Source organism: Astatotilapia calliptera, chromosome 3 (assembly GCF_964374335.1).
Source record: "Astatotilapia calliptera chromosome 3, fAstCal68.1, whole genome shotgun sequence".
Classification (NCBI taxonomy): Eukaryota; Metazoa; Chordata; class Actinopteri; order Cichliformes; family Cichlidae; genus Astatotilapia; species Astatotilapia calliptera.
The window spans coordinates 6,388,047-6,413,453 of record NC_137424.1 but is presented as its reverse complement, the minus strand read 5'-3'; the positions used below and the strand labels follow the sequence as shown (position 1 = coordinate 6,413,453).

At 41.9% G+C, this 25,407-nt stretch overlaps 2 protein-coding genes and 2 long non-coding RNA genes across 5 annotated transcripts in view; 2 read left to right on the top strand and 2 right to left on the bottom strand.

The window, feature by feature from the left end:
• Positions 1 to 7,884, bottom strand: part of LOC113011595 (NACHT, LRR and PYD domains-containing protein 3-like) — a 604,422-nt gene extending 596,538 nt beyond the window's left edge. Inside the window, exon 1 of the mRNA XM_080296957.1 lies at positions 5,026 to 7,884. The gene's annotated coding sequence lies outside the window, so the exon portion shown is untranslated. The remainder of the gene's footprint in view (positions 1 to 5,025) is intronic.
• Positions 1 to 21,188, bottom strand: part of LOC113017909 (protein NLRC3-like) — a 36,779-nt gene extending 15,591 nt beyond the window's left edge. Inside the window, exons 1-4 of one of the 2 annotated variants that reach the window (XM_080297076.1) lie at positions 20,714 to 21,188; positions 13,421 to 13,483; positions 4,367 to 4,419; positions 334 to 618 (exon numbers count right to left, since the gene is read on the bottom strand). In XM_080297076.1, coding sequence (XP_080153202.1) covers positions 334 to 618; positions 4,367 to 4,415 — 334 coding nt within the window. In that variant the 5' untranslated portion in view covers positions 4,416 to 4,419; positions 13,421 to 13,483; positions 20,714 to 21,188. Of the gene's footprint in view, positions 1 to 333; positions 619 to 4,366; positions 4,420 to 13,420; positions 13,484 to 15,373; positions 15,532 to 20,713 lie in introns of those variants that run through there. The other variant, XM_080297065.1, reaches the window with a different exon arrangement.
• LOC145425130 (uncharacterized) overlaps positions 1 to 25,407 on the top strand; it is a 124,349-nt gene that overhangs the window by 73,418 nt on the left and 25,524 nt on the right. The gene's annotated exons all lie outside the window — the stretch shown is intronic.
• On the top strand, positions 15,706 to 20,699 carry LOC145425131 (uncharacterized). The gene is made up of 2 exons (XR_013905799.1): positions 15,706 to 16,194; positions 20,367 to 20,699. It is a non-coding gene; the product is annotated as an uncharacterized LOC145425131 (long non-coding RNA).

Sequence of the window (25,407 nt, the reverse complement as noted above, 5' to 3'; positions counted from 1 at the left end):
CTTGAACTTGATTATATAAAAATGTGGCATTTAAGTCAAATGACTCATGCTTTTCTTCTTTAAGGCAATCAGTTTGCATGGTTTTTAAAAGTAAAGAACACTTGTGTTTAATTAAATACAGCTCACATTAGATCTAAGTAGTTTCACAGGTTTATGATGTCCATGTAGTTTAGAAAATACATTTGCAGGCATGTAACAAATCCAAACATTCGTCGTAGAATGACGTTCTTGCCCTCTCCTTTTTCTTACAGTGAATTCTGAGGTTTCACTTTCACATCTCAACAAACTGCAAGGTGACCATTTTTATTCATGGTATATGATACATGACCTCACCTTGTTGAGCAGATGGATCAGAGTATAAACGTAGCTGAGAGAAAAGAGAAGGATCTTTGATCTGAAGATGTTTGATTGTTATCTTGCATGCTTTGTCTCCTTTTTTCCTCACTGTGTCGATCAAGCTGCGTGCCTTATCTGCTCTGGCTAGGTTCTTCTCCAGTATCGATTCTTTCTCCAACTCATTTAAGACAGTGTCACATACGAGGGCCTCAAGCAGCTGTGTGAGGATTTCTGTTGTTACCCTCCAGACAAAGGCTAACCGCACCCTGGCAAGCTCCTTCTCTACAGAAACAAGAAAGAGACATAAACATGGTTCTCAGTCGACATCATGTGAAAAATATTCTAACTTTGTTGAATTAAGACTTCATCATCTCATCAACAAATACTGAATTTTAGGGTGTGTAGGGCTAAAATGATGCCAGCTTAAAATGAAACTGAAGAAAATATTGAAACTGAAAAATAATATTGTAACCGATACACAGATGATCTGTATTGCTATACAGACGGGCAGGTATACAGGTATACTATGAACAAATATACATATATAAAGATGAAGCACTGTGAGGTAAACAGATCTACAGAGTGCTATGAAAATATCTACAGTAGTGGAAGCGTAGCTCTCTGAACAGACTATAACAGTGTAGGCACTATAACAGAGACTACACCATGTCAGTGTCCTAAAACTACAGCAGTAACCAACGTGGTGAATGTTGATAATGAAAGGATCATGGTCACTGGGAGGAGGAGTGTAGAAGGGTTAGGTGAGTGTGGATGGAAAGGCTCAGCGGGGACTGAGTTCAGTAGGGTGACAGCTGTGGGGAAGAAGCTGTTCCTAAACCTGCTGGTTTTAGTCTGAAGGCTCCTGTAGCGCCTCCTGGAGGGGAGGAGGAGCTGGAAGAGTTTATTGGCAGTATGAGAGGAGTCCGAGAATGATGCATACTCGGCGTAGACATCTCTTCTTGCGGACATCCTCAATGCCAGGAAGTGGAATCCCTGTGATGTGTTGGGCGCTGCAGTGCCTTGCGGTCAGCAGCAGAGCAGTTCCCACACCAGACTGTGACACAGTTGGTCAGGATGCTCTCTATCACACAGCGGTGGAAGTTGATTCTTCTTCAGTATCCTAAAGAAAAAGAGGCCCTGATGGGCCTTCTTGACCAGGCTGGAGGTGTTAGTTGACCAGGACAGATTCTCAGAGATGTGGATCCCCAAGAACTTGAAGCTGGAGACCCGTCCAAGGATGGAGTTGGATGCATACTAAGGTCTGCAGTCATAGAGGAACGGGCTCAGCACACAGCCCTGTGGAGTGCCAGTGTGAGTGTGACAGTGGTAGAGCTGTTATGGCCTGACCTAACATGCTGAGGTCTGTTGGTCAGAAAGTCCATGAGCCATGATCCAGGTACAGATGGAGTTGTTGAGTCCAAGATCCACACGTTTGGTGATCAGCTTGGAGGGAAGAACTGTACTGAATGCTGAGCTGAAGTCAACTAACAGTATTTTTGCATGAGTACTCTTGTTGTCCAGGTGTGAGAGTACACAGTGAAGAGCTGTGGATACAGCATCCTCTGTACTCCATTGATTTGATAGACAAATTGGTGAGGATCCAGTGTGGGGGGCAAGCATGCCCTGTAATGCATCAGGGCCAGCAGCTTTTTGAGCTTTGCTTTGTGTAATGTTATAAGTACTTGGATAATCCTCAGAGTCTCTGGACTTTTACTTAGAGATATTATATTCAGTCCTGTGGATAGTTATATATTTAAAAATATATCATCCTCTCTGGTTACTCTGGTATAAATGACTCTGAATCACTTTATGGTAAATAACACACTATTGGCAAAAATAAAAAACTGTGAAAGAATTCCAGATGACAAGTCTGTAGTTCGACATACAAGTGACGACCTTTGACCTTCATCAGTTTTTATTTAATTGTGTCAGAGAAACTCAAACGTGCTCTTCATGCAGCTGAGTACATTCAGTGTTTAAAACGGAAGCTGTGCAGGTCTGAGATCAGCAGCTTTGTGAAACACCAAGCTGAGGTCCTGTTAATGCTGATATATAGTGACACAGTTACATTTCAATTTAATTCAATTTTATTCATATAGCGCCAAATCACAACAACAGTCACCTGAAGGTGCTTTATATTGTACAGTAGATCGTACAATAACAGATACAGAGAAAAACCCAACATTCATATGATACAGGGGTGATTAATCCTTTTGACTTTGTTTTTATCAATAAAACAGCTGCAGCTTTCACTACAGCACATGTGGTGCTTTAACCTTTGTACTGTTTGCATCAGTTCATTCTGCAGTTAACATGTGAACATGTTGGATGATCTGTCTGCTGTCACTGGGTGGTGCTGAGGTCTGAATCTGAGGGCAGCTCCTGTAATCACAAAGAGAACTGAACCATCACAAACTGAAATATAAAGTTTATCTCAAATCTGAAATAGAGCTGATCCTTCTGTCCTCACACACCCAGGATCTGAAGTTCTTCTCTTACATTTCTTTAGTTCTTCAGCTCTGCTCACATACGAGCTGTTTATTTCTTAAAGCCGTATATACCAACAGATTTTCCAATATAATGTTAACCTTTGAGTTGTTGGTGCTTTGTGAATGTGAATCTGCATACATGAGCAGACGGAGCAGGTTTCAGTCCTGGTTCAGTCTGCTGCTGCACCGTGGTCACCAACATACAGAGGTATCATAACAAATATGAATGCTTTTTTCCCTCTCAAAGGATGTAAGCTGTACTGCACATGTAACTTTGTGAACTTACCTCAATAAGAATGATTCAGACTGTTTTATTTAACCTGAATATTTGAAACAAACTTAGTAAAAACAATACACAGAGTCAGTGCTAAAAATGTAATCCGAGGAAAAATGAAACACACATTTTAACTTAAGCTGCCAAGCAGAAGTATTTGGTTTGAGTACATAAATATTAGGCTTTGCTATTTAATCTGTAATTAATGATTAATGAGGGGTTACTGAAGTGCAAGCCTTTTTTAAAATATGTGTTAATATCCTTACAGATGTGGCAAAAGAGTGAAAACATGCTGCTGTTTGCACATATTGAATAATCAGCTCTGCACAGGAGCTGCAGCAGAGTGCAGCCTGTTGCTCTTACAGTGTAATACTCATAATAAAAGTACAGTAACTGTGGTTAGTTACTGACGGAGCAGCCCGGTGCGTTTCTGCTCATTTCATTCACCTGCACGGGTTAGCTAAACAAACTTTACAAAACAAGTTTTGCCGATAGCCGAGTGCCCATCTTAGCTAGCTAGCTAAGGATGTTAGCTACAGATTAGCTTACAAACACCTTTCACTTACCAAAAATATTGTGGCGGCTCTCAGGTCCTTCTGTCAGGCAGACACTGAAGAACACCTGAGTCTGTCAGTTTGAAACAGTCGGTAAACGCTGGACCTCCTCTCAGCGTCCCCGCTCTATGTGCCGTTCAGAGATACGCAAGTTTCTTCATGACTGCGGCTGCTGCAGATATTAGGTCGTCCATGATTTCTACAGTCACTGGTCAGCAATATAATGTGCGCAAACATATGTGGCTCATATATGTGGCTCTGAAGCCCCGCCCCTCAAGCGCACCCTCAGATGCCGAAGCAGTGCCAACTAATTGAAGCTGAAAAAATAACTGTACGTGGAAAAAAACGATGTAAGTGTGAAAACCACATGAACAGTGAGTTTTTCTTTAAATTTCTATATTTATGTTTTTTCACTATCATTTCACTTTCAATACATTTGTTTCAGTTTCAATATTTCTTCAGTTTCATTTTAAGGTGGCATCGTTTTAACCTCATATGTGGGTTCAAAGTACAAAAAAGTCCAGTTGTTTCTCTGCCAAACTCCTTAGACTGGAAGTTCTCATGTTATATTAATGTCCCACAGAAAGATTAAGGCAAAGATTAGGACAGGTTACAACTCGTGAATTTTATGTACTTATCACAGTTACAAAAAAAGAATCTGCCTGAAGTCTATACATCCATACGTCTCATCATACAAAGCACTGATCTCCTACCTGCTGATGGAGCTGCTTTGGCTGGCTGTTCTTTAGGTTCTTCCATCATCTTGCTATAAAAACACGAGAAGATGATTTTACCAAAAGAAACAGTGAACACAGTCTGGGTGTCACATCATATGAATTTGTGTCATGGTTTAGTGTACGGGCCACACACACTGAAACTGATCTGTGTGAAAGAACACATCGACGACATGTGAATGTAGTGATAACCTCATCATAATAGAGGTTTTTACTTTTTCACATATTTGTTCAGTATAATGATTAAATAATCTGACAATACAAACCTAAAATACTTTGTTCCCTGTCTGCGACTTTGTGCGTCTCTGCTGTTAGTGCTTACAGGAAGTTTTAAACTTAAAATCCTTCCCCACATATGTGACTGTGGTCTCTGGGGCCATTATCCTGAAACACTGGGGCTCAGCCCTGAAAGCTTTGCTATCTTCACCTGATAACAGCAGCTGTTTAAAGTTACTGAGTTTGACAGGGAAGTGAATGTAAATGTGAGACACTGTGTGCTCACAGCTAAAGGCTGCAGTCAGCTGTGTCAGAGCGTCCAATGATCCTTTAATAAACACTCAGAGCTCCATGTTGATGAAGCTGTCATGTGTGAGCTTGTGAGGCTCCTTTAAACTGGCTCTGCTCTGTCAGATGCTCACCTCTTCTTCACTGTCTCATCAATCTGCTGCACTCTTCATCTCCTCCTCTCTCTGCTGTCCTGTTTAAAAAAACAAACAAATCAGCGTTAGCCAATCAAACTCTGTGCAGATGCTGCAGCTACAGCTGATATGTCATTCAGCTGTTCATCAATCAGCTTCTGCTGCTGTTTATTCGGCTCTTACTCTGAACACGTGCAGATCTAGGAAGATTTTCTTGGGGTGTCAAAATCAAAGCGTTTGTTTTTTCAAACACACGTGCAGGTGTTTATATCACATATGGTTTAAATGATTCAAATGCAGTAAGTATACATGTTTCATATATCGTCTATAACTGAATTATGTTCTGTAGCCTACATAATGAAACACTTTAGTTGCATAAAACGTGAATTTTGATTTTATGTACTGTATATGTCACAGCATCGCAGTGTGGATGTGGAGAAGAGAGGACCCAAACGCAGGACTCACAGGTGGTGAAGGCTGGTGTTTATGACAGAATGACAGAGTCTGAGATGGATGACTGACTGGAAGACCAGCTGAACAGAAACGACACATGTGGGACTGACAAAGACACTGAACTGGAGGACACTCAGGACTTACACAGGCTAATGATAATGATCAGGGTTCATATGCCTTTTTCAGGGTCAAATTCAAGCACTTCTTAAGCACTTTCAAGGTCCCTTTTCAAACTTTTCCAGCACATCCCTCCCTCACCGCCAAAAAAAAATGCATGTTTCAATTCACATCACCTCAGTAAGACCATGTGAAAGTTAAGACAAATCATCCTAGGTGAACTTAAACACCTTTGTTCCCTTTTTGTTAAGAAATAGAAAAACACTCCACACAAAAATACTGCAAAAGGAAACTGTCGCCTTATATAAAGAGTGTATAAACTCAAAATGCACATGTCACTTAAAAATTAAGATGTGAACAAATCAACTTGTTAGATATTCTTCTCCTGTTGAAAAAACCCCCAAAAAGAAATAAATAAGTCTTCTCATCAGATATTGATGCTTCTTTCCTGTGTGACAGAAAATAGGAGACAGATGTTTGTTTGTTTTTTAAGTTAATTCCCAATAAAGCTGTTTTACTGCTAACTACATTGCTGTCTGTATTATTGCTGAAGTCCTAAACGATCACCTTTAAAGTAGAGCTGGGCGATATGAGATTTTTTCATATCACGATATGTTTTTTTCATTTCAGGCGATAACGATATCTATCACGATATAAGCCAAATAACTATATTTGTAAGATTTAAATGTGCCGTTGCTCACAAGTAAAATGTGAAATAATCAGCAGCTTGTTTTTATTTAAATATTTATTTCCCATAATAAGTTCAACAGGGTAGATGTACTTAAGGAACATGAGACTTTTTCAGATAAATAAAGGCAAATATTGCAAACTACACAAAAGGCAGCCGCTAAAGCGTTTAAGTTTCAAAATAGAACAAACAAAAACAGACTAAACTGTCAATTCCACTTAGAAACAAAATATTAATTCTAAAAATAAATCTTAGTTTGTTTTACAGAAGAACAGACAAAACTGACTAACTTTTGTCAATATCAAATAAACTGAGAACTAAAAGGAAATTCTCAATCTCTCCTTGTTGTATAGCTGAGCTTTTCAAACAGTTTTAACAGTTACTTTAGTCTGACAAAAGCCGAATGACGAATTAGCGCTTCCAGTCAGAGACTGAGGCTACGTCCACACGTACACGGGTATTTTTGAAAACGGAGATTTTCCGTTTTCGTTTTAAAAAATAATCCCGTTCACACTTAAAGGCAGAAATGAAGGAAAACGGTGCTATGAACATGCCAAAGCAGCAGGTGGAGCTAGATTCCTAACCGTGCAGAAATGTTGGCCAATCAGAAGTCTAGAAGCCTCGGTGGGAAAAAGTAAACAAAGCTGGGGCATAGAAGCAGAACCGAGTCGTATGTGTGGAGGGACAGTAACTGTGTGTATATGTAAGCATTTAAACACTGCAGAGAGTAGAATTAACAGTATTGTAGAAATTCATTGCACCGAAACAATAACGTGGCGCACAGTGTGACGCATGCACCAGTTTATTGTATTTCCAGACTTGCTTTCGGCACATTTACAGTGCACGCTACTCTGTTTTTGTCAGACTTATAGCCGAAATACCTTCCCACTACGGAACTTCTATGGCTCTTCCGTTCGACAATCTCTCCGGCATTGGAACCATCATCTGCTTTCTCTTCGGTCACGCTCGGTTGATTTTTCTAGTCGGCACACTCATTTCCTCCATTACCCGCTGGCTGCTTCCCAAACAAACACACGTGCGGCTTGGCACTTGTGCTATACGGTAACAAGTCACGCGACGTGACACTGCGGCTGTGATTGGTTCGGCTCTGCGCTACTTAATTTGGATTGGCTGACCTTTTTTTTTTTTTTTTTTTTTTTTAAGAGGACAAGAGCGGCGAGGTCTATCGCAATAGTTTAATTTTTCTATCGAGAAAAAGTTATATCGCGATACATATCATTATCGTTCTATCGCCCAGCTCTACCTAGAAACCAGGTCAATGTGTCTGTAGGTTCAGTCATCCAGGTCATGTGATCTAAGGAGCTTGGAGAGAAAAGAGACGTCTTTAAGTTTCTGGAAGACGTTTCATCCGAGAAGCTTCTTCAGCTCTAAAACCAAACGGTGGAGAGTCCCAGATATTTAAACCTGAGAGGGAAAGAAAGCATGTCGCTGACCCACCACTGATGTTATTTCAAGGAGGAAACTGAGAGCCTTTGCACCAGGAGCACAAACATCAGCTCCAGCAATGATCCACTGATGTGTTTTTATTCCATGTATGAATATTGTTATTGACAGAGATGACGTTTGTGTGTCAGTGATGCAGTGACTGTTGTTGTTACCTGTACAGGCTGGTTAGACTCTATGAAACAGATCATACAGATCTCTGCATGTTAGAAGAGACTATTAAAGGTCATGAATGAGACAAAGGCAGGGAGGCGTCCTTTACAGCTAAACAGCAGAGTGAGAGAACAGCCAGCACCTCTACATTTATCACATTATACAGCACATGTATGATACTGACAGGGATGAGAAGAATTTAGTGATTCTGATCCCATCATTGATATTACTTATTGATTCTCAGTAGCTCTGCTCTGACAGTCACCACCATCACTGAGCAGCATATCAAAGACATTTGTGCACATTAACTGCATGTTGTGGCTCAAATGTTTGTGCATGTTGGAGGCATTTCCTCTTTGTTGTGATCAGTGTTGGTCATTACTCAAAACAGTCATTATTACACATATTACACAGAACACTTTGATTAAAAGTAATGGAGTACGTTACTTCATTACTCCTCATAACATTACTTTGATGTTAAAATGAACAAATGAGCATGTAACAACATAAAGCTGAGGTACAGCCCCACACACCAACACAGATCCTGATGAGGTCACGTGATGTTTCTCTGAGTGTTTATGAACACAAATCAAAGATGAAACAGCACAAAGACACTTCAAAGTGATTCTACTGTAGAAACATGAACAGGTAGAAACCTGCAGCCTGACTGCTCATCACTTTGTTACCTGTTCAAGTTCAGCAGCAGCAGCTCACTTTATCACGGTGCTGGTCTGGGGTCAGTGTTTACTCAGCTTTAACTAGTGATGTGACGTTCTGTATCGAGGCTTCAAAGCGTGTGTCGAGTAATGGAGGGGGCGTTTCCGCGAAGCGCGTATCCAGGCTTGCTTCATTTATGGGAGGAGCTGAAAATGATGACGTCCGAAGCCTCGCTGCCCGGCTGTACCACGTGACTGGTTCAGGAAGCGGTTCGAACTTTGCCGCGAGCTATGACAGCGATATAAACCCCTCAGACAAAATGTGGGCGTTTGATGGAGAGTTGCGGTTAGTGAGAGTTAGAGACAGTTTAGAAAAAAAAAATCGCCTACGACCTGCCACAGTGGAGAAACTGTTTCTTTTTAACAAAAACCAATGATGTGTCCCCTAAACACTAATCACTGTCCTTGCCTCAATGTTACAAAAGCACAACCACTGTCCACACCTCACCTCACAGTATATGATCATTTCCATTTTAGGCATTTCCAAATAATCATGTTCCATACTGCCAGTATAAATATACACAGTACACTGCATCACTACAATATACATGTTTTACACACTCCTTTTGTTGTTGACATTTACAGGCTGTGTGCAAAAAGGCCACACTCTTCAAATTCATGCCAACTAATATTTTTACGTCCAGTAGGTGTCCTACTAGAGCAAATGAAGCTTCAAGAAGCTTCGCGTTGGGGTGAACCAATTGGATGAAAAGCTTCAGTGCTTCATGAGGCTTCATCTGCCCATCACTAGCTTTAACCTCACTCTGGGTTCTTGGCTAGCCTAGCTTTAGCTTAGTGTTAGCATGCTGTGTGCTAGCTTAGCGTCAGAGCTCTGCAGGTGTCTCGTGTGTAAATATTAATCACAGTGACAGTAAAGGAGGTAAAGGGCTGTGACGTCATCACGTACGCTGCGTCCTCTGTGGGCTCTGAGTGAACTCAAAGTACAAACTACAAGTACACAAACACGAACGTAGCTCAGAGTGGCGGACACACTCGGCCTCGTTGGTCCAGCTGTGAGTCCGTTACCGTGAACTATGGAGCGGCAGATTTGTGCTGAACTAAGCTGCACACAGCTGATGTTAGCCAGGAAACATTACACACTGACTTTAATGGAGAGACCGGAAATACAAACACACACAGTTTGTTGTGTGAAGAAATCAAACACGAGCTGAACAAACAGTAAAGTTCCTAAAGACAAACTGTTAAAGGAGGAAACAAAGCAAACTTACAGTTTCTTCACACACCAACAACAAGCTCCACTCCACACCTGGACACTAAACACGGACACACAGGTGAGCTGCTTCCTGGAAGGAGGCGGGGCTCCACCTGAAACTCAGCACAGGTGGGAGGGGCTCAGCTCTGTGTGTGCTGATGTGTTAACTTTAAAAATATGCCGTCTGACTGCTCAGACTGAGTCAGAGTAAAGTTCACATGCTGACGTGTGGAGACATGAAACCTTGTTGTAGCTGCAGGTGTGAACACACTGATCCCAGATCAGCTCTGCTGTATTTGTAACATGAACATTTCTGCTGCAAAGCTTCAAATGTTCAGCATGTTTCTCTGTTTCCAGTCTATAGATCCAGTCACACTTTCTACCTTCACCTGTGCAGTAAAGACTGAGAGCAGAGCTGAAAGCAAGCGTCCAATCAGTGAGCAGCATCAACACCTGAGCTTCATTCAGACTCTGTTATTGAAGATGTTGTTGGTACAAAGTTCATCTGCTGCTCACATGAATCCATGAAAGATTTATTTCACTGAATGTTTCTTCAAAGCTCATTTCAACCTGTTGAAGTCATGAATGAAAGTGCAGACTGAGAGTGGATCACATGATGTTTGAGGTGTGTCATGTGACATGTTCAGTATTGTCACACATGTCTAGATTGTCCCTGATATCATAGCTGCTCAAACACTGATGATTATATTTGAAGAATTATTCCTGATGGCAGCAAAGTTTGAATGGAGCTCTCTGTCTGTGCTGATTTGTCGCCCTCTGGAGGTCAAAGCACAAACTGCATGATGTCACTGTAACCACCACAGAGACAGGAAGTGTTTTTATGACTGAAACACTGAAATGATGCTAACGGCTGTCGTTAGGCTCACTGACAGCAGTGCTGATGTGTTCATGTCAAACACTGGCTCAGGTCAGACTCCTTCATCCTTCTCCAGCGTGAGGCCGCCCTCAGACCCACAGGAGCTCTGACCTTTGACCTCCTGACCCTAACCATTTTAGTCTTGTTGCATCTTTAAATGCAAATCCATCCAAACTGTAGCCGAGCAAAAGAAGCTGGAAGTTGTTCTATGAATGATGTTCATCCCAGAGTTTCTGTTAAACGCTGCTGCTGTGCTACATTTGTCATTTCCTGCTTTCACTACCATCCATGTCAAAGTGCTGAACTCATCTGATCACTTTAATGCAGTAAAGCAGGAGCTGTAAGTCTGACATTTATTTACTGTCATTACAAACACACACAGCTGGATTAGCATTCAGACAAAGGGTTGAAAAAAAAATCAGCATTTGATTATTATTATTATATATCCTGTTTATGTGGATGCACTTTTCTATCTGTCAGTGCTGAAAGCAGACGTCACTGATCACATGACTCTGAGGGATGTTTCCAGCACTTTGCTGAATCTGAGCCATGAAGATTTAAGGCTCAGCTCTGAAGGCAAAGCAGGTCTGAGCCTGTGTTAGCAAGCTGTACCTAATAAAGTGGCAGCAAGGACTCAGTCAGTAATGATCAGAGCCAGCAGGGGGCAGCACAGAGAGGTGAGGAGCTGTCAGAGAAGCAGGCTCACATCAGACTGGCCATATTCCATCATCTATACCTGAAATAATCATCAAACACACGCAGAGCAGAAACATGTGGAAACATCTGGAGCTCAGTCTCAGTTTGATCCCTCAGAGGTTTACCTCAGTCCTGCTCCTCTACTTCCTGTTTACAGCGCACATCATGCTGTGTACTGAGGGTCATGTGGTCAAATTGCTCGCTCTCTGTTACTCTGACAGAGAGCGAGCACAGTTATCCTAATGTGTGACATCACTTCTAACCACAGAGCATTCAGCTTTCACAGCAGCCAACATCCTGTCACACTGAGCATGTGCAAACACAGCAGCCAACATCCTGTCACACTGAGCATGTGCAAACACAGCAGCCAACATCCTGTCACACTGAGCATGTGCAAACACAGCAGCCAACATCCTGTCACACTGAGCATGTGCAAACACAGCAGCCAACATCCTGTCACACTGAGCATGTGCAAACACAGCAGCCACCATCCTGTCACACTGAGCATGTGCAAGCACAGCAGCCAACATCCTGTCACACTGAGCATGTGCAAACACAGCAGCCACCATCCTGTCACACTGAGCATGTGCAAGCACAGCAGCCAACATCCTGTCACACTGAGCATGTGCAAACACAGCAGCCACCATCCTGTCACACTGAGCATGTGCAAACACAGCAGCCACCATCCTGTCACACTGAGCATGTGCAAACACAGCAGCCACCATCCTGTCACACTGAGCATGTGCAAACAGAGCAGCCACCATCCTGTCACACTGAGCATGTGCAAACACAGCAGCCAACATCCTTTAATGATAGAACAAAATTCAGACATCAAAGTTTCTCACATTACAGAATCAGATGAACAGACATGAAGGGATATTTGTGGTTTTATGCACAGAGTCAGAATCAGACTCAGAGGTGTTCCTCGTGATGTTTGGTGATGGAAACAGTCTCATCGACGTTTCCATCACCAAACTAGAGAAACTAGTAGCTGCACGCAGCAGAGTTTAGCACAGCTGATCTCTGTGACACATCAACAGGAACAACATGTTGTTAAACAGGACTGTATAAAGACTCAGAGTCTGACTCACACCTGAACAATGAGGCTGTGCAGCATCGTCCTGTCACACCTGCTAAACCACTTGTATCAGTTTGAGCCCGAACAGTAACACGGTCACATGATCGACGAGGCCAACGCGCCCAGACGAACGTCTTCCTCGTGGAACTAACTTGTTCCTGTTATCAGATTTGTGAGCAGCAGCTGAAACTGCCACACGAATAAATGTTCTTCAAACTGTTTGATTCCAGCCAATCAATAATCTATAATCATGAGGATTCAAACACAAGAGCGGAACGTGTGGTTACATTGTAACCTTGGTTCTCTGAGTGAGAGACTCTCTCCCCTCTGTCACATATGTAACAGAGGGGAGAGAGAGTGTCGGTGTGATGGAGAACATCAGGTCCAAACATCACAGAAACAAACAAACTGTTAAAGGAGGAAACAAAGCAAACTTACAGTTTCTTCACACAGAGACACCAACAACAAGCTCCACTGTCCCACTCTGATCCTGTCTCCTCCTCTTTTATTCTTGCTCTGAGCTCTTTTTGGGTGTGTGTTTCTGTCTCCACCCACAGGAATGCATTGATACACTGTTGATAACGACTCGAGAGCAGACATGTTACAGAAAACAGAAAAATAACCTAAACACCTAAATAACGTAAAATAAACAGAATATTTATTAATATGTTTAATTTCTCTTTAAAAACTTTTCTGCTCCTCAAATCCTTTGTTTAAGTTCAATCTAAGGAAAGAAAAGCGTCTTCTTTAAGTTTCTCAAAGAAGTCCACGATCTGTAGGCTCATGGAGACACTGTGTGCTCACAGCTAAAGGCTGCAGTCAGCTGTGTCAGAGCGTCCAATGATCCTTTAATAAACACTCAGAGCTCCATGTTGATGAAGCTGTCATGTGTGAGCTTGTGAGGCTCCTTTAAACTGGCTCTGCTCTGTCAGATGCTCACCTCTTCTTCACTGTCTCATCAATCTGCTGCACTCTTCATCTCCTCCTCTCTCTCTCTGCTGTCCTGTTTAAAAAAACAAACAAATCAGCGTTAGCCAATCAAACTCTGTGCAGATGCTGCAGCTACAGCTGATATGTCATTCAGCTGTTCATCAATCAGCTTCTGCTGCTGTTTATTCTGCTCTTACTCTGAACACGTGCAGATCTAGGAAGATTTTCTTGGGGTGTCAAAATCAAAGCGTTTGTTTTTTCAAACACATGTGCAGGTGTTACACATGGTTTTCATAAAGTAGCAGCCAGTTGAGGAGGATGACTCTGAGGATGATGAGGTAACTTTTACAAACATGAGAAACCTCATAGATGGGAGCCAGGAATCATAAAACTAAAATCAGTTGGCGTTATCATCACACCTAACGCGTTATTTACGAACACGTTAGTCCCAACACTGATTGTTACAGGATACAGCAGCAGGGAAAAGTTCTGGACTGTCACGATTGGTCAGAATTAGCCCAACAAAATATAACCAATTTTACCTTTTTCTAAAGACAGAAAACACATCTAGTCCTTTTTTCTTTTACATATATTTTTTTAATTAATCAACAATAAAGCTCAACGCTACACCAGCTTCTAGCTTTGATTGACACAAAACTTAAAAATCAGCCTAATTCTGAGGACTCACTGCATGACACTCACAGTCTTTGTCATTGTTGATTCTTAGCTCACAAACAGTTCTTATGAGGACTAACTAGTGGTGAAGGTTTAGCTCTTCATAAAGTTACAGGAGGATAAAATAAACATGAGATTGTTGAAATAATCCTGTCTGATCACACGTGTGGACAATAAACGCTGTAACAGAAAATGAACAGTAATGTAACGACACTCATCTCTCACGTCTGCACTAAACTAAAACGTCACTACTTCCACATCTAGTTGGTTTTAATGGAGGCGGAGTCTCCCTGCCCAGTGCGCACTCAGGATAATTAACTTGTCACAACACAGGAAGTGAGCGCATGTAAATCAGAAAATCAGGTCTAGAAACGCAGTGAGGGAAATGAAGTGAAAGATCTTCGTTTTAACTGACAGGTTTCACTGACACTCAGAGGACCTGCAACAACATGAAAACACATCACTGTAACACTCAAAACTCAATCATATGAAATCATAAGTGAAGGACTGTGATGATGTTGTGTTATGGAGCGTCTGCTGAGTCCAACCTCTAAGAATTACGAGTCTGGACTTTAATGATTAATGATTCAAAATTCAGACATCAAAGTTTCTCACATTACAGAATCAGATGAACAGACATGAAGGGATATTTGTGGTTTTATGCACAGAGTCAGAATCAGACTCAGAGGTGTTCCTCGTGATGTTTGGTGATGGAAACAGTCTCATCGACGTTTCCATCACCAAACTAGAGAAACTAGTAGCTGCACGCAGCAGAGTTTAGCACAGCTGATCTCTGTGACACATCAACAGGAACAACATGTTGTTAAACAGGACTGTATAAAGACTCAGAGTCTGACTCACACCTGAACAATGAGGCTGTGCAGCATCGTCCTGTCACACCTGCTAAACCACTCGTATCAGTTTGAGCCCGAACAGTAACACGGTCACATGACCGACGAGGCCAACGCGCCCAGACGAACGTCTTCCTCGTGGAACTAACTTGTTCCTGTTATCAGATTTGTGAGCAGCAGCTGAAACTACCACATGAATAAATGTTCTTCAAACTGTTTGATTCCAGCCAATCAATAATCTATAATCATGAGGATTCAAACACAAGAGCGGAACGTGTGGTTACATTGTAACCTTGGTTCTCTGAGTGAGAGACTCTCTCTCCCCTCTGTCACATATGGAACAGAGGGGAGAGAGAGTGTCGGTGTGATGGAGAACATCAGGTCCAAACATCACAGAAACAAACAAACTGTTAAAGGAGGAAACAAAGCAAACTTACAGTTTCTTCACACAGAGACACCAACAACAAGCTCCACTGTCCCACTCTGATCCTGTCTCCTCCTCTTTTATTCTTGCTCTGAGCTCTTTTTGGGTGTGTGTTTCTGTCTCCACCCACAGGAATGCATTGATACACTGTTGATAACGACTCGAGAGCAGACGTGTTACAGAAAAATAACCTAAACACCTAAATAACGTAAAATAATCAGAATATTTATTAATATGTTTAATTGATCTTTAAAAACTTTTCTGCTCCTCAAATCCTTTGTTTAAGTTCAATCTAAGGAAAGAAAAGCGTCTTCTTTAAGTTTCTCAAAGAAGTCCACGATCTGTAGGCTCATGGAAATTCATTTTGTTGTTTTTTTGAGCAGAAACACCAGAGTGTAGAGCAGGAAAACGATCCCAGCAGGACGTCTCTGTTGGGGAAATATCCCAGTTATTCCCCTGAGCCTGGTTAGTGAACTGAGTCAGAGCTGTTCATCGATCCTACAGGTACTAACATACAAACACGATCAGCAGCTTCTCTCATATGGAGAACACACTTCAACATCTGCAGCAAATCCTGTGTTTTATGTTGATGTGACCAACATCTTGTGTTGAGCCTTTGAAGATGAGGAGCCAAACACAGACAGTGGATCCAGAAGGACTGTTTATTCAGGGCTTTAATACGACTGAACTGATGCTTCACATCCTGTTTAGAGACGATCGACCAACACAGGCTCAGTCCTCACTCATCACACGGACTTCAGTCACACTGGGATCAACAGAGGAGACTGTTCACCATCACAGTTCAGCAACAATAATCAGAGCTTTTCTCTCTTGGTGAGGATCACATGTTCTGACACACAAAATATCTTCTGCTTTAACTCGTCTCTCTTTTTTAGTTTGGTTGTCGTGTTTTTTACTCTTTGTTCCTGTCAGTGTCAAATATGAGAGCAAACTGTTTTATGCAGGAGCCAAACCAACACCAAGCTGACCAAGAGAACCTATAACACCACCAGAATTTATTATCCAGACTTTACTGACAGATTTATGTGCAAGTAAAGCTGTTTTTTAAATTATGTTCACTGCGTTCAGCCAAGGAAGCATTGGTTCTTGGAAGTTCACGAAACGAGTAAATCCAGTTCAGCAGAGTTCCAGTTTGTAGCACAGCTGATCTCAGCTGATCAACAGTAACAACAGTAGGGGTGGGCCATAGAAACGATATACGATAGAAACATTATAAATTTCAAATAGCTTCAAATACCTCGGAGTTCACATCACGCAGGACCTGTCATGGTCCTGTCACATCAACACCGTGGTGAAAAAGGCCCGTCAGCGTCTCTACCACCTCAGACGCTTGAGAGACTTCCAACTGCCCTCCAAGGTGCTCAGGAACTTTTACTCGTGCACCATAGAGAGCATCCTGGCGGGAAACATCTTAACCTGGTTCGGGAACAGCACCATGCAGGACAGACGAGCTCTACAGAGGGTTGTGCGGTCAGCTGAGCGCACCATCCGCTCCGAGCTCCCTGACCTGCACTCAATCTACAGCAGGCGGTGCCGGACCAAGGCCAGGAAGATCGTGAAGGACCTCAGCCATCCCAACAACAGACTGTTCTCTCTGCTGAGGTCAGGAAAGCGATTCTGCTCCCTGAAGACCAACACAGAGAGACTGAGGAGGAGCTTCTTCCCGCAGGCGATACGGTCTCTCAATCACACCACCACACAGTACTGACCCACACATACAGTTCTTACACACACTGGACTTTCTGGACTTTGTTTTCACTTCATTACTTAAATCACTGCTGCTGTTATTGTGTATATATTTATTTATACTTCTTGTGTATTTTGTTCATACATTCTTATATAGTTCTATATTGTGTATTTTGTTGTACAGTTATTTTATTTTCAATTTAATTTATATATTTTATCTTATTCTTCCCAGTTAAATTTACCCTTCATTCTAATTTGTGTTGTACAGTTATTTCATTTTTAACCTTAATTTATATTTTATTCCTTCCTAGTTAAATTTACCCTTTTTAATTTTTCATATTTATTTCCTATCTTATTCATAGCCTTTTCCTTTTTTGTTTTCTTTAGGTCACGAGCAGTTGTCCAAGCATTTCACTACATATCGTACTGTGTATGACTGTGTACGTGACAAATAAAATTTGAATTTGAATTTGAATTTGAATTTGGCCAAAGATAGAGATTGTGACTATACCACATGTTGATGATGTCATCAAGCTGCGCCTGTTTTGGTCGAAAGCATCGCAGCAGCTACAACAATTATCATCTGCAATTATGGCGGGCGACAGTCATAACAAAGAGATGAAGCACTATTGAAATATGGGGAAAGCCAAAAAGTTGGCGTTCATCCTCCAGCTTCACTGTGCTAATGTTATGCTAACATAGCTGTGTCGCTAGCAATCATGTAGCACAACATTATATACCAGGTAGTCCAACTTCAGTAACCCTGCAAACGCCACTGCTGTTTAGTCTTCATTTATGTTGGAAGTGATAGCAGAGCTGTACGTTTGAATTAGTTTCAAAAATCTCTCAGTCAGAATATGCTATGAAATGTTTAGGTGGAAACTAGCGAGCTAACTTCCTGTTAACTTCTAACTCCGTTAAATTGAATAAATTCTGTTTTCATGGATGCCTGGATGTAGGGCTGCTCGATTATGGCAAAAATGATAATCACGGTTATTTTCACTGAAATTGAGATCTCGATTATTTGACGATATTTATTTAACAATAACAATGTGTTGAATAATGACTTTAAAGGTTGTCAAAAAATAATATAAAATAGTGTAAATACTGACAACAGTGCAAATGGTTTTTTTACCTCTCTGTTCAACCAGCAGCAGTCACTCTCCTCTCCAAATAACTTCTGCTTAGCTTTCCGAGCTTCCCTCGGGTCCTCTTAATCAGCGGTCCCCAACCCCCGGGCAGCGGACCGGTCGTTTGGTACCGGGCCGCGAGAGTTGAGGCTCAGGTGTGAAATGTATAGTTTTCAGCGTTATTTTGTTATCGTTTTCAAGGTTTACTCGGTTTTTCTGTCACGGTCTCGCTGGCAGACCGTGGGGATGTGGGGAAAGGAGGACCCAAAATGCAGGACTCTACAGTGCAACAGTGTTTATTTACAGTGGTGACAATCCAAACAACAATAAATCCCCCCGTGCGATCCCAACTCCCGTTCCGTGTCTTCTCCTTTATCCCGTGCTCCGTGCTCTGTCTCCGTTCCCTGTGTACTCTCCGTGTGCTGCCTCCTGGTCGCCACAATTCCTCCTGAGGAAACACGTATACCAAAGGCAGCCGTGAGTACAAAACCTAACAGTAGACTTGCACTAACCTTGCACAATACACTTAAGACTGACGGGAAGTCACTCAACGATCCAGCGTCGAGGAGCTCTCAGCCACACTGTTTTGAAGCTCCTCTGACGAGGCTTGATCGGCGCCAGGTGTGTGTGGATTCCTGGGTGGGACCGGTCAGCTGGCAGGGCCACACCCACCAGGCCTAAAAGTGCCTGCCACGACCGCACCCTCACATACACAAGCACACACCCCTAAACACCTGACAGTACACCAACACGGAAAAACAGGACAGCAGACACAACCATAATAACAACAACCACAATAATGATAATAATAATAATAATAATAATAATAACTACAATAGTAGTCCACACTGCTCACGGACCCCGAATCCCTGGAACTGGGTCCGTGACATTTCCTGGGTCTTTTCACGTGTGTTATGAATAAATCTTTTTTTCGGTACCGGCACTAGTTTTATTTTGTTGCATTTATCCGCGACACCTTAAAGGCCGGCCCGTGAAAATATTGTCCGGCATAAACTGGTCCGTGGAGCAAAAAAGGTTGGAGGCCGCTGCTCTTAATTGTTGTGACACGTGTTCAAAATGCAGAGAGGTGCGCTCGATTTGCCACACGGAGCAGCGCGAGAGTAAAGCACGAGGGAGGGGCTAATAATCGGCTCAGTCATTTTTAATGATCGTTGAAAGCCCAGATCGTAATCGAGATTAAAATTCGATTAATTGAGCAGCCCTACCTGGATGTTAAACTTAATTGTTACACCTGGTAAAGCAGCAACGCTGATGATTTAATTAAAGATGAAAGAATTTAGACCATTTTTAACTCTTTGTGTTCGTTTGACTTTGGGACCTGAAGCTGTCGGAGTTTTGGACCCAGATTACTCCGTGAAGCTCCTCCCTACGGCAGCCGTAATGCTCTGACGATCCATCAAGCAGTGCTGCTTACCAAAGTTGTACTAAAACATTTTTAACAGATTTCTGCAGCCAAAATCGGTTCGAGGTCAGTAAGCACAACCAGAATTCATACATAAGGCACACTCTCGATTTTTGAGGAAATTAAAGGATTTTAAGTGTGGAAAATATGTTATACAGAAGAATATATCGTGATATGGATTTGAGGCCATATCGCCCAGCCCTAAACAACAGGTTATTAAACACATCAGTTTGATCCACAGATCAGATCATACATCAGGTTTACTTCATGTAAAATAAACGTCTCACTCTATGAGCTCCATCAGTCTGTGTAGCTCCTCATTGTCATTTCTGAGCAGAGTTTACCTGCACACTTCCTCATGTCTGACAGTGTCACAGTGTGTGTGTGTGCCAACATTAACCAGCTTATCATCAGCTGCTTGTGCTTCATGAATAACTCAGACTGACAGAGTGATGAACAGAGCACAGAGGGAGGCTCTGCTCTGGTCCATCAAGCAGGATTCACATAGTAACATGTTTTTCCTTTGAACACTTCATTGTGTTTAACTTGAAACAGATTAAAAAGTGTTCGATTGTGCACTTCACACAGTCCTGAGTCACAGAGGCTTAAATGTGTTTGATTCTGAGAGGCTTTACTCCTGCATCAACATCAAGTATATGTAGGATTTAAACCACAGTGAAAACATCCTTAAATATTGATGGTGTGTGAGAGAGTCTGTATTTACTTCTGATTATCTCTGTTTGCAGTGACCCTGAACTGAGCTGGAGCAGCTTCATGTTGTTTTGACGTCACTCAGTAAAACCTGAATGTCGGCTTCTGAAGAACAAACTGGTTTCATCTGTTTCCAGTTAAAGGGACGATCATTGTTCCACCAGTGATGTTGGATCCAAAGTTTCATTCAGATCGTTTTAAACTGTTTATCAAAGACAAATGTTTGAGTGCAGAGTTACTGACTGATAACCAGAGTGGATTCAGCCAATCATCAAATCATCTCATTGGTTTTATTTTATGTAAATACAAACGTCTCACTTCCTGATCTGCTCATAAAGTTCCTAAAGACAAACTGTTAAAGGAGGAAACAGAGCAAACTTACAGCTTCTTCACACACCAACAACAAGCTGCACAGCTGCACACTAAACACAGACACACAGGTGATTCCTGGAAGGAGGCGGGGCTTCACCTGAAGCAGGACAGGTGGAGACTTGATAGGAATTTTCCCCGTACAGGGAGGAGGCTGATCTTCAGATGAGTTCCTGTTAAATCTGACGAAACAAAGTTAAAAGTGGACTCAGTCTTGTCTGATTTCACTCTGTTTTTCACTGAGCAGGTTTAAGTTTTATTAATGAAAATCAGCAGAGCTTGGTACTGATGGAAGACCCTCCTCTAATCGTTGTCATTCAGAGTGATCCAACCTGTTTGTGAATGCAGCTCACAGACTCTCCGCATTTCCACACGACTTAAATGGTAAATGGCCTGCATTTGTATAGCGCTTTACTCTACATTCAGTCATCCACCCATTCACACACACATTCACACACTGGTGATGGCAGCTACATCGTAGCCACAGCTGCCCTGGGGCGCACTGATAGAGGCAAGGCTGCCGGACACTGGCGCCACCGGGCGAGTCCCTTCATGCATCGTTGACCAACGTGGACGTGGTGGAGTAACAGTTGTGGAGAATGCAACAGCTGAGGTTTGAGAAAAGGAGCTAATAGCCAAGGTCAGCGGCTCTCCTACTTCCTCATAAGGAAACTTCTCAGGTGGATGTCTTTCTCTGTCAGAGCGCCTCCACCTTACTGGCTGTGGTGCAGTGAGATCTGAGTCAGTCTTGGTAGGAGTCAAGTCAGGTTCATCAATCACAACATGGTCTGAAGACCAAGCACCTGAGTGAACATAGTCAACACGACTTGTGCCAAAGACTTCAGGTGTGTCAGGTTGGTGGGTTTGCCAACCAGGTAAGGACATTTCTGGTATAACAGTGTCAGAGAAGTTCTGACGTGCACTGTTGGGCTTCCTGTTAGACTCTCTTGGTAAACCTCAGAGCCTGACGTCTACAAACCAACTGTCCTTTGACATTTTTAGATGTGGGGTCAAAAGCAGAGCTGATCGAGGATTTCAGTGATGGCTCCAAATATCTAACCTGCACTTTTACATAGCAGCTGCTCCGTCTGTCAGTAATTTAAAAACTTTTAATAAGCTGCTGTTTCTCACTGACCGTCAGCTGTAGCTGAGCAGGATATCATTGCATTTGAATCCTCCTGGCTCTCTTTAACCCGAGTTCCTTCTGATTGGTTTCTTGGTCCTACAAAGAGAGTCTGCTGCCTGAGGGCCCCACCTCCTCCTCCACCTACTGCTGTGGACATTTACAAAACGTCAATCCAAGAAAAATTGTCTGGTTTGTAATAGATAGTCATTTTTTATTAGAGTCTACAGCAGGAACCAACCTGAACCTTGTTATGAGCTGAATCAGTGCTGGACTGTAGAAATGCTGTTTCAGTGGCTGCTGCAGGAACTAACATGGAAACGTGTTCAGCAGCTTTCCAGCTCTAATATAGGAAACACAAGATCAGAGTTTGGACACACTGGAACCAAACAGTTTTGTCTCGGACTTTTATTTCAGCATCATCGTTTGGGTTGAATTAAAACCTTTCAGCAACGCTAACCAGACTTTACGAGGTAAACGTGTATCTCCAAGAATGTCTTGCTAAGAGTCGCGTGTTCTGGGAAACAACACACAAATCAGTGGCGTCAATAAGGTTATGTTTCATGTAATACTCTAGACTTTACTGTGAGACCATCACTAACATGCAGACGTCACAAAGTTGTTCACGGATCACATTAATCCAGAGTCACAGACATGCAGAGACACTTCCAGGTATAACATATATAATCCACACAGTCAGTCACAGCTGAGCTCTTTACTGAAGTCAGCATCAGCTCTCTGCTCGCTCTCACATCATATTCATGACAATCAGACGTGTTTCAATGATGCTGCTGTTTTCAGCCAAGCACACAGTCTCCATGGAAGTTTAAACTGGAAACACTGGTAACTGCAGCAGAGTTTCATTTGGAGCAGACCTGATCTTTGTGACGCATCAACATGTCAACACAGTATTTAACAGAACTGCAGTTTGCATCAGATCATACATCAGACTGACCACGTTTGTAATTTCATCAAACCTGCCATTAACATATTCAACAGTACTTACACTATCTTAAACATGTTTTCTTTTTAAAATGTTTGCATATTTATTAAATATAAACTGTGCAGTATTTCATTGATGGAGGCCAAGAAAACACAGTTACAGGAGAAATGTATTTAAGCTTGAAATGTAGCTGCACTCGGTAGAATTGAGCCAACTGGTTGTCTTCATTTTCAGTTCTGATGAGCTCACATGTTTAAGATCATCAGTTTAAAAAACCATAAGGCCGTGGATCCTTAAGGGTTTTATGGTTTGAGTTTACAGTGAGAGGTGTTGATAATGATGTTGGCTGTTTTCAAGTTGAACAATCTTCCAGGGAAGTTTAAACTAGAAAAACGAGTCACTGCCTGCAGCAGAGATTCAGTTTGCAGCATTCCTGATCTTTGTGCAGCAGCAACAACATGTTGTTAACAGAGCTGTGTAAAGACTGACTCACCTCACCAGGCTCTCTTTCATTCACAGCATACACAACATTTACTTCATTACAAGCTGTGCTGCTCAAGTTACTGGAAATAAGCACTCAGTTACTAAGTAATCCCATGTCTTTACTGATTACTTATTTTCAAAAGTATTTGGTTACTTTACTCTTTAAAAAAACACGACTTGAATACGTAATAAAGTAGAAAGTAGACGTTTCAGCCCGAGACTTTTTTCTGCATAATCCATCATATAGAAATGAATCAAATTAAAAAGCCTTTCTTTTAATTGTTTTATTGTTTTTAATCTTTTTATTTTATGCATCAAGAAAAGATTAAATTATATTATAGCTGTTTTTGACTTGATGAAATGTGTTTAACATTTAAACCTATTTCCTGTATATTCCAGCACATGACATAAAATAATGTTTTGTGTTTCCACTCCCGAGTGGGGCGGGTGGAGGTCTGCCCACAGCGGTCATGTCAGGGGGAGGATCCGGGGGTTTCTCTGTCAATGTCACGTTCCCATGGCAGCGTGCTTGCTCAGATCTGAAGTGTTATGGTCCTGGGTGGGTGGCCCAGTGTTTTTTGAGTTTTGGTTCCTTCTCATGGTTCCTTAGTTTTTTAGTGTTTCCTGAGTTCTAGTTTTAGGGCTTGTTATGTGGCTATATATATAATATATAGTATTATATATATATATATAGTATTATATATATATAATACTATATATATATATATATAGTATTATATATATATATATATAGTATATATATATATATATAGTATTATATATATATAGCATATACACTGGGTGAATGTGCAGTAGTAGCAGCAAGCAGGTGAATTCTGTACATTAATATGAATAGACGTCTGACTATTTTACAGGATAGACAATCAGAATCAGAATCAGAAACTTTATTGTCATTGTCATGAGAACAACGAAATTAAGAATGGTCCCCGATCATTGCATCATCCCTAGCAATATCAAAATATAAATAAAACAATAAAATTCAATAAATAAAATAGATAGAATACTTAAAATACTAATAAGATATAACAGTAAAACATATTTAAAATTAAAGGAATTTGAAATGTACATTGTGCCTTGGTTTAGTGTCTGGAAGAGTCCTGTCTCAGTCAGTTATAGATGATGTGAGAGGGCGGGTGTGTGTGTTTAGGGCACGGATGGCTTGGGGATAGAAGCTCCTCTTGAGTCTCTCTGTCCTTGCCCGGATGATGCTGAACCTTCTACCAGATTGCAGGAGTTGGAACAGTTTGTTGCCAGGATGGGACGGGTCCTTCAGTATCTGCTCTAGTCCGGCATCTCCTGGTGTAGGTGTCCTGAAGCGGGGGGAGAGCAATCCTGCAGCAGCGTTCTGCTGTACGGATCACTCTCTGGAGAGCTTTTTGGTCCTTCACACAGCTGTTCCCGAACCACGATGTCATGTTCTGTGTGAGGATGCTCTCCACAGCGCCTGTATAGAAAATCCTGAGGATCTTTGGAGAGACCCTGAACTTCCTCAGTTGTCGTAGGTGATACAGGCGCTGCCTAGCCTTTTTGGTCTGGACCTGAATGTGTCAGGTCTGAGGAGATGTGGACACCAAGATACTTGAAGGACTGCACCCTCTCCACTGGAGCTCCATTGATGATAATGGGCTTGTAGTCTCTGTGCGATGTGAATTATATTATATGTGAATGATATAATGTTAAATTACTATTAAGCAAATGGCTGACTAAGTATTGTAGACTTTAGTTTACTGCAGCCATGTTTCATATAAATCAGGTATCATACAAAAATAAAAATAGCTTCAAATACAGTCATGACAATAAAGAATATGACTTTAAGGACTTAACATCATTACTTCAGTTATAGTACACCAACATCTCTGATACATTAGCACTTGTTAGGTGTGGCTGTGCGAAAACAGTAGATCGCGACACAGACACAGAGAAACACAGGGCTTAAATACACAGAGGGAGCAATCAGGGAATGGGTAACAGGAGGGAAACACAGCTGGGGCAAATCAGGCCTAACGAGACAAGGGGAAGCAAAACCAGACACATTAACATCAGACATGGACTTTCAAAGTAAAACAGGAAACATAACACAGACTCACGGGCAGGCACTATAACAAAGGGAACAGAGACGTGGGAACAGGGCAGACAC